The sequence below is a fragment of the Empidonax traillii genome, unplaced genomic scaffold, assembly GCF_003031625.1.
Source record: "Empidonax traillii isolate 1590-97213 ecotype Southwest subspecies unplaced genomic scaffold, ASM303162v1 scaffold196:size3368384, whole genome shotgun sequence".
In the NCBI taxonomy this organism is placed as follows: Eukaryota; Metazoa; Chordata; class Aves; order Passeriformes; family Tyrannidae; genus Empidonax; species Empidonax traillii.
This window is the reverse complement of record NW_020955389.1, coordinates 733,548-749,264: the sequence shown is the minus strand read 5'-3', so window position 1 is coordinate 749,264 and position 15,717 is coordinate 733,548. Positions and strand designations below refer to the sequence as shown.

Genomic DNA, 15,717 nt, shown 5'->3' with positions numbered 1-15,717 from the left:
TCAGTTCAGAGTCTGTCATTTGATATGTGAAATTAAAATTCTTTTTCTTATGCTTTGATATATTCTTTGTTTATCCACATTGATTTTCATTGCTGTATTCATGTGCTACCCAATTCCATAATGTCCTTCTGCAGTTTTTGTCAGCTTTGTTCCTGCTATCTTAAATACAATAGTGTCATCAGCAAACTGTCACCTCAGTTAGCTTTGTCTTCTGTCAAGATAATGAAAATAACACATGCAGAATGTCTATTTTAATTAATATTTTTCTGTTACATTACCAAAACAAAGCTCATGCTCCTAAGTTAGTTTAATTCTTGTGGATTCTGGAAGAAAATTTGAAATGTCCATGTTTCAAAACACTAGTAGATATGCTAAACTCTGGTTAAATATATGCATAAAATCTTACCAGCATTAAATCTCCTTCCAGAAAAATCTGGATACAGGTAATGTGTACATAAACACAATATAAAAACATTCCTGGGTTTATATTTTATGTATTTTTATACAGAAATATAAAAATGCAATAAAAACATCATATGAAACATTGAAATTAGATGCAAGCTTAGATTTATATGCACTGTGTGTATTTTATGGCTGTGATACAATTTTTGTAAATACTTTGTTTTCAAATAAAACTTTCTCAAATATTACCTTTTCAAAATTCAGGTTTAATTCACAAAAAGTTTTCCAGTGGATTCACAGTTCAGAAATGGAATAGCTGCTTTTAGAAATGTTGGTAATTGGAAAGGGCCAAGGTAATGGGAGATAGTTCTGATGTGACAGTTCTGTTTGTTTTCCCTTTTAATTTGTTCCTTGCTGGAGGCATACAATCTGGAGGTTTATTACAAAGCTGCCACTCCTTCAATTTATCCATCTGAAGAACATGTCCTCTTATGAACCACCACGTCTCTGAGTTCAATTTCTTCAGTTTGAAAGGGTTGTAAAGAACCCTGTCACCGTTTCAGAAAGAACACTCAGAGTTTATTATTAGCAGCCTATTCATAGTCTTAATTGTGTAAAACCAGTGTAATTATATAAAAATCTCACCAAAAAAATTACTTTATTGTAATAATTCCCATTTTGGTGGCCCAAGGTTAAATTTAAATAGGGATTAGAGTATTTTTATATGCAAAAATCTGCCAGCCCAGTGCCAGCAGAATATATTTTTCTTCAAATTGAGTGCAATATAATGCATTTCAGCTTGTTTCATAAAAAATAAAACTCTCTGTCATGAATACTTATGACTATTTGCACTTCAAGTGAGCCTAAGCAAACACCCCGAGGTTTCCCATAGAGCTCAGCCAGTTTGTTAGATTATTCATGGTAGCAGAGAATGTGTACTTTTTAAAACTTTTATACTCCATTGCTACTGATAAATGTTATCAGATTTTATAGCAAATGACAACTGGGGAAAAAAAAAAGCTTCTTGGACGACTTCACATACCTGGGAACATGGAAATAGGTGGGAAAGCATGATTCGGTCTCCAGCAACTCAAGGGTCCTGTCTTGCTTAGATGCCAGTGTGTGGAAACTTCCTAAGCATTGCACAGAGTTTGGACTTGGCTATGTGAATCAAGTGCTGACAAAACTGTATTTCCTCTTGACAGTCACACTGTGACTTTTGCCAAGGCCTTTATTTTACTGTGCAGATAATGTTCTCTCTCTAGGGTGCTTAAGGACTCTTTATTTCTACCTGCTACATTAAGTATAGGTAAACAACATTGCAATTTTTTTGTGTGTGTTATATTATTACATAAATATCATAAGTGTTTTCCTATTTATTAGTATTTAGTGTAAGAAACAACTGTAACTCTTTGAGATGCAGAGAACCACCACCATGCAGAGGGCCAGGAGAGCCAGTGCAGTGCTGAGCCTCTGACACTCATGAATGTCTCTTCTCAGTCCTGCTCCGGGTGCAAGCGCTGCAACAAGGTCAGGGAAAGGAAGACCTAAGGCCGGCTTTGGGCTCTCTGAGTCAATAAACAAGACCTGTGGTTCTTACGGTGCCTTTCTGCTGTTCCCTTGGCCCTTCTGTCCAATATTTATATGAGGGATGAAAGGGCTCCCAGCCATCCGCCGGGCGACAGTAGATGGCAGCGTGGCATCATGCTTCTCCTCCCTCAGCCTCTTGTTTCTGGGGTGTTTCATCGTATAGAGGAGTGTTTCGTGTGTTACCGAAAAGAAATTAAAGATTTGCCTTCTTTTCCCTAGGTTAATCAGTACGGATGGCTGCATGCTAATGAAACTCTGCATAAAGAAAGTATTATATACACAGCACAGTCCAGGTATAATTCATAATGCAAGCCGGTTTTCAATTAATTATTGATTAATTGCTATTGATTAAATATCTCCAGAGAGTACACAACTTTCTTGTATTAGAATGAAAGATTGTCCTGCGAATACTGATCCTTAGTGCTCTGGAGGTGAAAGGTTAAAAGAAATATCTACATCTAACCTAGTGATTTCTTCCCTAGTTAAGAACCTTGTGAGTCACTAAGACATCCCTTAAACACTGTTAGGTCCTAACCTTCTCAGCGATTGATTTACCTTGAAAAAAACCATCATTTATGTAGTGCCTTAAGATTTAAAAATTAAACATTCTCTATAAAGGATAGGATTTAATAATCTAAAATACTTCCAAATTTGTTGACTAAAAATAAACAGATATTCTTTACAGACTGAACAAATAGAACAAGTTGTTTCAAATTTTACCCTTACTCTTGCAAGCACCTGCTGACAAACACAAACCCTACATCGGAAAATGATTATTTTTGTTTATTATAGAACAAACCAGGCTAATAAAGTCAAATGCATTTTGTACATCACTAACTGAAAACATAAGTTAAAGGTGACACAGCACAGTGAAAAAGAGCCAAAAGTCTTTCAGATACCAAAATACTTTGTCCAATGGAAATTGAATTGCAGGTATATGTACCAAGTACAGGCAGGGATCCTTGTTTTTAATGTATATTTCAGACATTTTAAAAATAAATGCAAAGTTTTAGAGACAGGACATGAATTTGTTACACCAAACAAATGGCCAAGCTATTAAAGAAATCATAATTACCATACTCAAAAGTGGCACTTGATTTGATATCTTGTTTGGGGAAGTCATCATCTCAGCAAAGGCACTGAGAACCTATAGTTACTTTTAGTTATATTCCTAAATGTCAGGAAAGCACAAGCCGGACAAGCAGAAAATGAGAACACAGATAATCAAGCGTATTTAAGTGTGTATGTATATATATACACACAGACACATAATTATTAAGATGTAACAAATCCAGCAAGACAATAGTTAAACTTTAGCAAAAATTTAGGATCAATACCCCTCACATGTTCAAAAACATGTGTCCCATTTTATGACCACAGCACCCTGCAACTATAAAGTGGGACATAGGGAAGTGGTGAATGAAGCTTAATATCATACCAACAGCTGTGCAGCGGTGTGCTGGTTTTGGCTGGGATAGAGTTAGTCTTCTTCTTTTGGGACAACCCAAACCATTCTATGATTCTGTGATTCTAAGTGTATACATAGTTGTTCAGTACATGATGTAAAGAGTGTTGTATGCATTAAACGCTGACATTTCTTTACACAAAAGCATTCCTGTTATGCCTTAGAAACCAATGTTTTCTCTGAAGGCAGAAAAGAGTTAATTATTATATTCTGAAATATATGAAAGTTTTAATTACCACCTAATTTGTCTTGTTTGAATTTACAAAGAATACTAATTTATTTTTGTCTGGTGCATAAATATTTGGCACTGAATTAATCAGAGTACTGTTTTTGAAGCAAGCAGCTTCAGGGCTGTTACTTCTTCTAACATTTACAGCCAGTACAATATGTGTGGAAAGTATAAACAGAAAGATAACAGAATCTCTCTCATCCCTTCCTAGCTATGTCTGTAACATCCATACCAATTTGCTACACTCTGTTAAAAACTAATTATTAATTAAGAATAATTAATTTTTAAGTATCTTATTATTAAGCCAGAAATTAAGAGCAGAGGCATTAGAGTACAATTTTGCCTACAAACTTGTGAGTAAACATTTAATTCTGAAAACAGGAATTAGACTCTGAATTACACACATTTTAGAAAAAAACCCCACAAACCAAAAAGATATTTCTATAAAGTTACCAATCTTTTTTAATTTAGAGAAACAAACCCACAAGCTATTATGTAACTGAGTGTTTTATTTAACTGAAAACAGCAAGGAAATTATAACATAGTGACTAGAAAATGCAAGTTTTTCAGAGCAGACAAGGAAAAAATATACCAGCAATGACATATTTTGAACTTGCAGTGCTTCTCAAAACATGACTCACTTTCTATCCCAAGGAATATAATTTTGTGACAAGGTCTTTCCTACCTTCACATGGGGTGTTGCCCATGCTGCTTGGTTCTGTATTTCTCCAGGATGACAGCTGGAGAGTGTCACCCCCTGCTGCTGAGACCCAAGTCCCTACAGGTCTGTATGCATCTGACTCCTCAAAGACAACAGGACTGCAGCTACCTGGTATGGTATCGCCCTCCTCACTCTGGGGGGAAGCCACAAGGACACCAGCTGATTTGTCTGTGCTGTGCTAACCAAGCAGAAGCTGACCCTCTCTACTGACTGTTTTGCTCAGCCTGGATTTAACATGTGCAGGAAACACTATTTTTGCTGTGCTAATGGGATTGAAGCCTAAAAAAAGAGAACTATTACATATTTTGCATCTACTGCCACAATCTACTTGTCAGGTTTGTTTTGTATACCATGCACATTCCTCTCTTCTTAGTGATAGATCTTATATTATTTTAAATTAGATTTCAAGAGAGGCAGTCTGTCATTAAAGTGTTATAATTGCAAAAACACACCAGCTTTCAGGTCCATAAGCTTGTCTTTTAAATGCTACAACATTGCATAACCAGTAAGAAGCATAACAATAATATACAATTATCTAGTCAAGAGAATTATGGATCAATAGCACATAGATATTTATTTTGCTAAGCCTTAACTCTCCCTTCAGTACGAGATGTTACTTAATATGTTTAAATAAGCTGATGATATTCTTCTACCATATGAGCTTCATCATTGTGCATGATGGAGGAAAAGAAGCACAACTATATAAAAGTAGGACAAGACTCAGCTATTACTCATTGCTTTAATGGCAAATATTTCTGCACATGTATGTATAATAAACATACTTGGGTTGGTTGAAGTACTCATTTGTGTAAACATTGTCAGGATACCTTTACTAGCCAATGAGCCAAAAAAAAATCTTCACTGAGCTTGGTAAGAGAGGTAGTTGACTATATAAGGAGGAGCAGCAATCTTTACAAAAGGAATCTGCAGTGATTTCAGCTCCTCATCCCCTTCTGAAAGGCTGTGGAAGGATTTGAGTAGCCTGAGTTTGCAAAAGACAGCTGGTGGCTGCTTAACACGTAATACTTTGTACTTGATCTCCTGCTTCCTCTACATATATATATATATGCATATATATATATATTCTAAATATATGTATTCCTCTCCTCATAGCTCTTCTAGAAAGTCCTCCAGAAGAAAGATTGTTCTCATGCCAGAATTTTGGCAAAATTTTTTGAATGCATTCTTCATCCTGGGGCTGGGCAGCTACCCGATCCCTTGTGACTACATCCCTGCATTCAGAAGGGCAGCTGGAGTTACTGGGCTGGAAGAAAACTCCTTCCTTTCTCCTCCACAGGCAGGCAAGGTGCCAGTTCCCTCCGAGGGCCTTCTGTGCTGGGGCAATCCCCACGTCAAGCAGCGCTGCTGTGCCGAGCCTTCTTTGCATCCGCTGTGCCGGCACAAAGAGGGTCACAGGCCAAGTGTGAGTCATGGCTTAAAATAGCAGTGGGCACAAGACTGCAGCACAAAATGTCGTACGGGGCAGTATGGAAAACAAAACTGGAAAAAACTGGCTGGAAAAGCAGTTATCTAAACGCTGCTCTTGTTAAGGACAGACTGATGTTATAGTTAAAAAACTCTGGCATTTTGAAATAGCCCAAGCAGTGCAGAGCTAATGTTATCCTCCTATTTAGCTGCCTTGCTTTTTTACCTCCAAATAAAAGGTTATTCTCAATAGGCATTGCCATTAGGAGTGAAAAGCAATCTATAAGTAGGTAAAAATTATCTGTTTTACTCTGTTCTTGTTCAGACAACAGAGGAATGTTGTGGGCAATGCCCATGGCAGGGGAGACAAGATAGTGTGTTCACATCAGAGGGCCTGACTATTGCCAGGGGGAAAGACAATAAGGTCCAAGGACTGAAACACAACTGCTACATACAAGACAAGCAAGAGAGAGGTGTCCCAGGGGAAGAGTGTAAAGGAAAGGTGTGCTATAGGGAAATAACTAATAAGAAGGTCAGGAGAGAACGCAGGGAACCAGCAGAGATGAGTAAGAGCAGCGACTGGGGGAAAAACGACTGAAATCTGTTGGAGTTACTGAAAGAGTGCCACTGCCAATGCTGCATGGGCTTTGAAACACAATCAAATGGGAGAGAACAGTGCCTGCACTTGTCTTCTGCCTGTAATCTTTGTAATATCGTTGCCGTTCCGGTGAGTCACAGGTGCCAGCTTCCAGGGAAAGGTGGCAGAGATGCCTTCACCCACCCTGGCAGCCTGTGCCTCGCTATAGCCACACACCAGCAAGTCACCACCCCCTTGGCTCCCTGGCACCTCCAGTCTGGGTAATGTTGGACAATGAGGCTTTCCCTGGCACGCCTGAAGGAAGGTACGAAGGGTGGGCCAGCAGGCACTGAGGCCCAGTGCTGACACGGCAGTTCTGCCTTCTTGCCCTGGGCCTTCTGACAGGGAGAGCACAGATTGCAGCAATTTGCGTCCTCACTTCGCTTCCATTGCTTCCATTCTAGGTGTAAGCCTGTCCTTGTAGTGCAGAAATAAAAACGTTTACTTCTCTCAAAGGATTGGGTTTGCGTCTCTGGAACAGCAATTACTTATTTATAAACCGTAGCCAGCTTCCTTGGGAAGTGCTATGTCCACCACAGAGGAACATGGACTGTCACACAGGGGCTGGGTTGTGCGTAGGCAAGGTCAGTGCTGGGGATGAGCCCATCGCCATTTCAGCTTCAAATACACGTTGGACTTTTACTGTTGTTTTATTTACAGTTTTACTTTGCGGGCGTGTGATGGACGAAATTACACAAGATGGGCCACTACAAGACCCATAACATCACCACGCTTAAGGCTGAAACAAGTTGAGGTATTCCCTTAAGGTGACGGAATTCGGGACAGGCTGACGGAATTTGGGAAACAGGCGTTTATCGGGGATACAGGAAGGCGGGCTGGCCCAGGCCGATACCACCTCGGGGCAGGGGAAGGGAGGGGAAGGTGTTCCCTCCCTCCCCCTTTGCCTCCCCTCCCCTCCCTGCCCTGCCCTGCCCTCCCCCTCCGAGAGCAGCGTTGAGCAGCCCCATCCGGGTACTTGGCCCGCGGGCAGTTACACGAGGAGTGATGGGGAGGGGGAAGGGAGGGAGGGAAGAGCATAGAAGTAGGGCCCAGATTCCTGGCGTGGTGAAGGCTCGGAGATGCTCCGAATCGGTGTCGTACTCTCCTTCCTGCCTTTTCCGAAAAGGCTTGCCCGTGGCCACGGAGGCTGAACTCTTCTGCAGCCAGCACACGATTTCCCCCCCAGAGACGCAGGCACTTGGTACGCGCTTGCAGAGCGGTCAGGGCGGCGCCTGTGTGACTCAGGCGCTGCCATTTTGAGGGGTCGGTGGTGGCTGCGCAGGTTCGCTTGGCGCTCGCTCCGTGCCGAGGCACAGGCGCTCCCGCACCCTCCCGTCCGCTCCTGCCGTCGCCTCCGAGGACGCCTGGGCGAAGAGCTACTCTCCTCAGCCCTTCTATCCTTCTCCCGGCCGTACGCGTACTCCTCCACCGCCTCTCCGGGATTTCTATGCCCTCCGCCCTCCTCCGTAGGAGCCGCTAGCGCAGGGACTGCGTCCTCCTCCTCGTTCCACCGCCGCCTTCGCCTCTTCCTCCTTCTCCTCTTCCGCTCTCCGCCACCATTTCCCCACTCCCCGGACCCGGGGCGCTGAGCTAGACTATGGGGACCAGGTCGGGGCCGAGCGGCGGCAGAGCGGGCGGCCCGGTCACCGTGTCCCCTGCGGCAGGGATGGGGGGGCTCCGCGGCTTCGTGGCTTTATCTTGACATGGCTCCTCTCCGTGCTGCCAGCAGCGCCGCCGCCTCCTCCTCCTCCACTGCTCCTCCTGCGCCCGCCGGCTGCGGGTAGAGAGCGGCCACGGCCCCGGGCTCTCGTCGGAGCCTTTCAGTCTCTTGCTTAACTGGGGGGGGGAAGGTTTCGGGAGGGGTTCCTTTTGTTTTGATTTTGGTTTTCCTTTCTTTCTTCTCCTTTCTCTCCAGACAGAGAAGGGAGGGGAATACTTTTTCCCCCTGCTCTTCTTAACCTGGTCCGACGAATTGCTTAACCTAAAAACTTTTTAACCCCGACTAATTAAACACCTGTGGTGGGGGAAAAAAAAAATGTCTGGAGAGAGGAAGAAAATAACCTGATAATTGGGGATTTGATTTTTTTTTTTTTTTTTTTTGAAGGGCAGGGGAGGGTGTTTTAGAGGTTTAAAATTGCAACGCAGATTTGCAGTTGAACAAACCTCGCAAAAAAAATTTTCACACTGAAAAGCAGGAGCAAAAAAAAAAACAAAAACAAAGCACTCCATGTTTTCCGAGTCGTGGCCATGAAGTGAGAGGGGAGAGACGCGGTGCTGCTGTGGGTGTCCCGCCGCCCCGGGCGCTGTCGCCCTGTTTGCTGAGAGGGGCCGAAGGGAGAGCCAAAGAGCGCCGGCCATGCACAGCCTCGGCTGACCGTGCTCGCAGCCGCAGAGAGAGAGAGAGAGAGAAGGATCCCCGGGGGATCAGCAGCCCAGGGAGTGTATGAGGTGTCGGGGGATGTAGGGCTTTCCCAGTGTTAGGGAGCCCGGGTTTGGGGCACCGATTCGGGTTTTAGTCTCTAGGTGAGATAATACTGTCCTTCGAACCCCTGTCCGCCCCTTGTCAATGGCCATCATGATCCCTCTCCTCTTTGGCAGCAGTAGCCTCAGGGCAATGATGAGCAGGATGAAGTTAGAAATGACTCCGCTGTCTTTTCTCTTTGCTCCCCTGCGAACCAGCGCTGTGTTGTCTGTAGCTGATTTTGTTGTTGTTGGCAGAGAAATGTCATACTTCCCGGGTTGTGCACTCTTCCTTTGCACCCTTTTCTCTGCTCTCCACCAAGTGTAATAATTCTAAAGAAAAAGACGGGCAACATAGCAATAGTGGAAGGCTGAGAATAATAATCAGTAGAGTCATGAATCTGGCTGGGGTAAAACGCAATTTGTAATTTCAGCTTCGGGATTTTTTTTTTTGTAAGCAGAGCAAAAGTACCCCCCCATGGATTGGGCTTGTGCCAGTTGCTTTTTATTGTACACATAAATTGTGATAAGATTTGTTTGGGGCTTGTTTTTTTCTTTGTTTTTTTTTTTTTTTTCATTCTTACCCCATTATTCCTGCGGCTAAACTGTTCAAATTTTTGTCTTCAAAATTCTTCGTGTTTTTTTCTTGGTTTATTGTAAAACCTCTTCTCCAGCCATGGCTGGACAACTACTCACTTTGTTTCCTGACCCCTCCAATACGACATTTTCTTAAAATATTGCCTGAGGTGCGGTTTTGGGTTCCATTAGCGTTTGATCTATTCAGTCGTATTAGCAGGAATCAAAACGACTTGTTTCTGTTGTACTTGAGTCTTACGAAAAGGTGCCCATAGTTTAGCGACAGTTTCCAAAGGCTTTAGTACCACCTGTATTACAAAATGGGGGACCCAAACTCCCGGAAGAAACAAGCTCTGAACAGACTTCGTGCTCAGCTTAGAAAGAAAAAAGAATCTTTAGCTGACCAGTTTGACTTCAAGATGTACATTGCCTTTGTGTTCAAAGACAAGGTAACTTGGTTTTAATGTGTCTCTCTGTGTTGCCTGTTGCATATTAAGTGTGCTGTGCAAAGTCTTGCTGTCTGATTGCATCAAATGTTTTATCCTTGATAGATTCTATTGACTTCTTAACATTTTTTTCTTTAGTCGCTAGTTGCTATAATATTTACGAGCGATTTCGGCTCTTTGTATGTTGTAGTTTTGTAACGCAGAGGCTGCCAGTGCCTTATTAAATGGTTACTTGTTAACTTCTGCATTGGGTAGATATTTTTCAATGTTAACACTGTAACTTGTTAACTGTAATTGGGCTCTCACTTGCACCATTGTTGGCTGTCAGCAGTTGAGTTGTGAAGGGAGAGCTGGCTGGGGCGATCGCCGAGTTACTGCTTTTATCTGGTGAAAGCAGAAGGGAATACCTGGCATTTAAAGGGAGGAGTTGCAAAATGGGATGTGGAAATGGCCCAAGTGCGCACGCATATGTGAAACTGCTGCTACCATTTTGAAAGGGAGCGGGGAGGGCACAGCGGAAATCTCCATTTGCGTGGCTGCCTCTGCCGCTGGATGCCGTGCATCTGGGTGGGGAGCCGGGTGATACTTCTAAAGCCAGCTACAGACCCACAGTTGTAGGAGAGTTTCCATCCACAGATGGTGAAGAAAAGTAGGTGCTTGTAGGAAGTGAGTGCGCTGAAACAATGATGAGGAAGTGAAGAAAAAAGCAAATGGCATAATACACGAAATGCACGTAGTACAGAATACACGAGATGCACGTAGATGAGCACTGGAATCGTTTAATCCCCTCAAATGTATAGTTTTTTTGCATTCCCTGTAATAATTATGTGTTTTTAATAAAGAATGATCCCTGAGAAGCTTTGAAAATTTTAAAAATTTCTGAGTTCAATATGCTTTTGTTAGTCAGTCCTAGTGCAAGCAGAGGTGGATATGTTTGGATATAATTTCCAGGTGTTGACTCATAGTAATACAGATATGACTGTAAGCAGTGCCAACAGATTTTCTTAGATGACACAAGTTTAACGCTTTTAGTTGAAGCATTCATACAACTGTTTGGCTGCTTTGTAGAAATTTGTTGCAAATTCCTTTGCTTATATCACAATGAACTTGAAGATGTCCATCCCATACCAGATTGCTTTAAGTAGGAGTTGAGGTTAGCTTGGTCAGCAAATAGTTGCCTGCTATGTTTGTTCTGATGAGGGGGGAGTGGAACATTATTTGGTAAAATATACTTTGTCTGTTATGTAGCTCTTAAGTAGGTCAGGATTTCTCATAAGCTGTAAGAAAACTGTTAGAAACAGAAATACAACTTCAGGTGATTTTATGTACAGCAAAAACTTATTTCACGTTCTCATGATGTTTTGTCCTTGCTTGAGATACTGCAATATTTGTAGTGAGTACAGAAGTTACTTAGCAAATTAAAATAGTCCTTCCTTGAGAGGATTATAGTTTATAGCTAACTTCAGATGGGATCTCAATCACCTCCTGTCACCAAATGTAGCATTGAAAGTCTTCACTTTTCATAAAAGGCCAACTATAAAAAATTGAAAAGGAGGGAAAAAAGGTATTACTTGATTGGCAAAGAGAAGCTTGCACAGGGCTCTTGGTCAGCCCAAAGTCAGGTACTCTACTTGATGAAGCAGAAATTCTATTAATGTTTAGATACAGCTTTAATGTTTCCAAGATTAGTATGCAAATCTTTTAAGACTACAAAAATGTGTTCAACTTTTATAAAAAGTTGTTGATCTGATTCAGTTTCATTTATAAATATTTGCATGTAAATTTTAGTGTGGTTTGTGTCAAAGTCCTAACCTGTGTGATGTGATCTTTATACCTTTATAGAGAAAGGATTGAAGTCTTTATGTAAGTTGTGATTTTTTTTTTTTTTTTTTTTTTTTAAGAAGAAAAAGTCAGCGCTTTTTGAAGTGTCTGAAGTGATACCAGTCATGACCAATAATTATGAAGAAAATATCCTGAGAGGTGTGCGGGATTCCAGCTATTCTTTGGAAAGTTCCTTAGAGCTTCTGCAGAAGGATGTAGTACAGCTCCATGCACCCCGCTACCAGTCTATGCGCAGGGTAGGTCTTCGTTTTACACTTGCTGAATCTGAGTTTTTCAACACTTGTGCTTTTCTTAGGGAATCTTAAGGCTAGTCCTGCCTTTTTTTTATCTTCTCAACACATTTGCAACATGAGGGTTCTTCAGCCTTGTGTTTATGGGGTCTAGTTTGAAGGGTAACAAGAGCATATGTGTTTTAAAACAGTTTAAATATACAGTGCTTAAGCTTTATCTTTCATTTGTCTCATTCAGAGACATGCCTTGGGAATTGTATCTTCTTGCCTTCTTTGTTTTTTAGTAGGCATGTGTTTATAATTCTTACAGTGCTCCTGTTGTACAACTAAGTGGGTTTGCTTTATGAAAGGTAGCTTTATTGGAAGGTAGGCAGTCTTTGCTAATGTTTTCTTAAATTTGTAATTTACATTAACTGGCTACTGATACTAAAATTCAGTGGAAGGCAATGGAGACTATAGTTGTGCTATGACTAATACTCATAATAAGTACCACCTCTAAATTACGTGCCTGTATAAATAAGTTGCTTATCTCGGTCTTTGATTATTGAAGGGAATATAAATACAGAATTTTACCATTCACAGGATGTGATCGGCTGTACCCAGGAGATGGACTTCATTCTATGGCCTCGCAATGATATTGAAAAGATAGTCTGTCTCCTGTTTTCTCGGTGGAAGGGATCTGATGAACCCTTTAGGCCTGTTCAGGTATTTGGTTTGGGTTTTTAACTTCAATAAGTAACTCACTCCCAGAGGGGAGGATAAGTGCTCTCCTTAACCAGTAAGCTGATAAGGTATGTGACTGCTGTGGGTATTAGAAAGTATGCTATTTTTATTTATAAAGAAGTCAGTGTTTTGAATGCCAAATTCTGCCTCCTGTCTTTATGCACTGTTATATTAGTCCTTCCAAAATTCAAGCTTCCAAAGGACCTTTGCAAACAGTGTGTATGTAGAAATGCACACAGTGTGCTTGTATTTGTAGAAGTGGGTTAGCCTCTTAGTACAAGTAAATCTTTGTGTAAATATGATGGTGTCATTAAGGTTCTGTGAGCATCCTATGTTGCTGTATTTGGTTGGATGAAAGAGGGTCTGAGATGGATGGAACCTTTGCATTATAATTTTCCCTAGAATTTGATGCACAGGGATGTTCTGCTACAACAACAAGGTAAATTGGGTATTATATCTGCAGTTAGAGTTGTACCTTTGAAGTGTTGTGCCTTGAATATGTCATTGCAATGAGTAATGTCAGTGTTGGTAGAATGAAACTCGGGAATTCTTTAAATGGTGCCAAGACTCAAGTATGTCGTTGCTCTGGTCCCCAATTTCTGCTTTTCATAGATCAGAAAAGGAAAGAAACTAAAGTGATTGTAAAGCCCCAGATTGAAAGAAATTAATATGTTACATGAGCTTTATCTTAATAAATATTTTACTCCCCTCCCTCACACCATGTAGGCCAAGTTTGAATTTCATCACGGTGACTATGAAAAACAGTTTCTGCATGTTCTGAGCCGAAAGGACAAGACTGGAATTGTTGTCAACAACCCTAACCAGTCAGTGTTTCTCTTCATTGACAGACAGCACTTGCAGGTAAGCTTCTTTTGTCCTCACCTTAACAAGTGTGTTTTAATCATAAAAAGCTTTTTCTACTTGGGAACATCAGTGATTTTGTTGGAAAATACTCAAGTGGAAAAATTGATCATGCATTCATGATTGTGTTTTGGCAGTTTCAGAGGAAACTTATGCTATAAATAGGATTCATACATGCAAAAACTAACTATGGGCCCCACATGCATTCACATAGAATTAATGTTTTTGTATTAAAAATTAAATAAGTTCTAAAATATACCTAGAACTGTTCTGGAAAAATGAAAACATTGTTTTGATTTGGATGATAATACAGAAATTATTCAAGTGAAGAATGAACAGAATAGCAAAAACATTTTATTCATTAGAGGTTGCAGACTAATTTTAAGTTCGGGCTGTTTATATGTATGAAACAGTGAATTTTAAATGTCTGTGGGGTCTGCCTATTAGTCCTGAGTTAACTTTTAGGTTTAATAGCTTGTCTCTGGGTTTTCTTTGCCTCTAGACTCCAAAAAACAAAGCTACAATCTTCAAGTTATGCAGCATCTGCCTGTACCTGCCACAGGAGCAGCTCACTCACTGGACGGTTGGTACCATAGAGGATCACCTCTGTCCTTACATGCCAGAGTAAGGTACTGGCCAGCAAAATGGGGAAGATCACAGAGTGCAGCAGTGGATTTTCACTTTCCTCACCACTTTATTCTTTCAGAATTTAGAAGAAAATGGACTCATGTTCAGAACACTGTACATTGTGAAACTTGATCATCCTGGATTTTTTTAATCATTTGTATCTCAGAACTTTGCAATTTTTTTTTTTAGATGTTTTCTGCATGGACCTTGTGAAAGAAAGGATGCTCTGCACACTTCTGCACTGCATCAGCATCTTGCTAAAATGTGAAATGAAGGGACTGTACATTGAAACAAATGTATCCGAAAGCACAAGGTGATCATTTGTGGTGGTGTTCCCATTTGTGCTGGTCATGCCCCCTAACATCTACAATGTTAACCATCAGTATTTGGAGGGTGAGAAGTGAATGTAACGGGTATAAAAGCCTTATAGCTTTGCTATTAATGATTGTATCGAAGAGCACTATCACTTGTTTTAATGAACGAAAAAGTGTTTATTACAATAGGACATAAATGTGGGAAAGAAATCTTTCTTAAAAAGAAAATGCATCTCATTTAATGTGTAGGCATTTTTTGCCTCTTTTGTTTTGCTTGGCCATGTCTAAGTTTACTGGCACTTTTGGTTTGGATCTCTTTCCCCAAGTTGCTGTATAACTGTATGAAGGTATTCTTTGAGTTGGATGCATTTATACAGATGAGGCAGACCTGGAGTCTGAAGTTGCTAAAGCAGCTCAAAAAAGGTAAAATAATAGCTGCAGAAACAATGTTGGTAGAGGATTATTTTTTCTTGAGAGTTGAGACTTGTAAACTTGCAGGTGAACTGTGCAGGAAATACTGGTTTCTAAAACATTTCTTATGGAAAACCCATCGAGGTTTTTTTTTTTTCTTTTGGAATAGACATTATAAACCAATGTAAAATAGTGTTTGGAGTGTCAAAAGTTGGTTCTGGCAGAACACTTTAAGATTGTGCAATTATAAAAGGAAGACTACTGTATAGTTTTGATGACAAAGAAGGCTCTGCTTAAAGGTTGAGTACTTTACTGGAATAAAACTGCATAAGCCTGCTCCCTTTGGATAAAACTAGTGCTTACCTGTTTAAAACTTGTATTTAGCTTTTGTTTGGAATTGGAAAAAAAATTGGAATTTAAATAAATTAGGTGAAAGATGACTGGGTTTATTTATGAAAATCCTGTGAATTGAATTTCAATAATGTCTTAGGTCTTAATAGCATCCCCCGTTGCAAACACTGAAAATGTACAGACTGTAAAATGTTTATGAAGATAAGCAAAGATTAATGGCAAAGGTGTTCTTCTTTGTGGGCTCTAAGTTTTTAAAGTACTTGCCAGAAATAATGGAATTACTTGGCATACTGTTGTGTTGGTACATGGGTATTTTTACTTCTTCATTTACAAGTTCTTACAGGTTAATCTGAAGCACCCTAGAAACACATCACATGGGAGCTTCAGCTTCACTTTCATAGAAGCCA

General features: G+C 40.7%; 1 protein-coding gene across 1 annotated transcript; it reads left to right on the top strand.

The window, feature by feature from the left end:
• The first annotated feature begins 7,708 nt into the window (after positions 1–7,708).
• On the top strand, positions 7,709–15,399 carry CUNH6orf62 (chromosome unknown C6orf62 homolog). Its single transcript, XM_027886863.1, has 5 exons — positions 7,709–9,954; positions 11,853–12,029; positions 12,606–12,728; positions 13,473–13,607; positions 14,110–15,399. The coding sequence occupies exons 1-5, from the start codon at positions 9,826–9,828 to the stop codon at positions 14,233–14,235; spliced, it is 690 nt and encodes a 229-aa protein (XP_027742664.1). The 5' UTR covers positions 7,709–9,825; the 3' UTR covers positions 14,236–15,399.
• Positions 15,400–15,717: the final 318 nt, after the last annotated feature.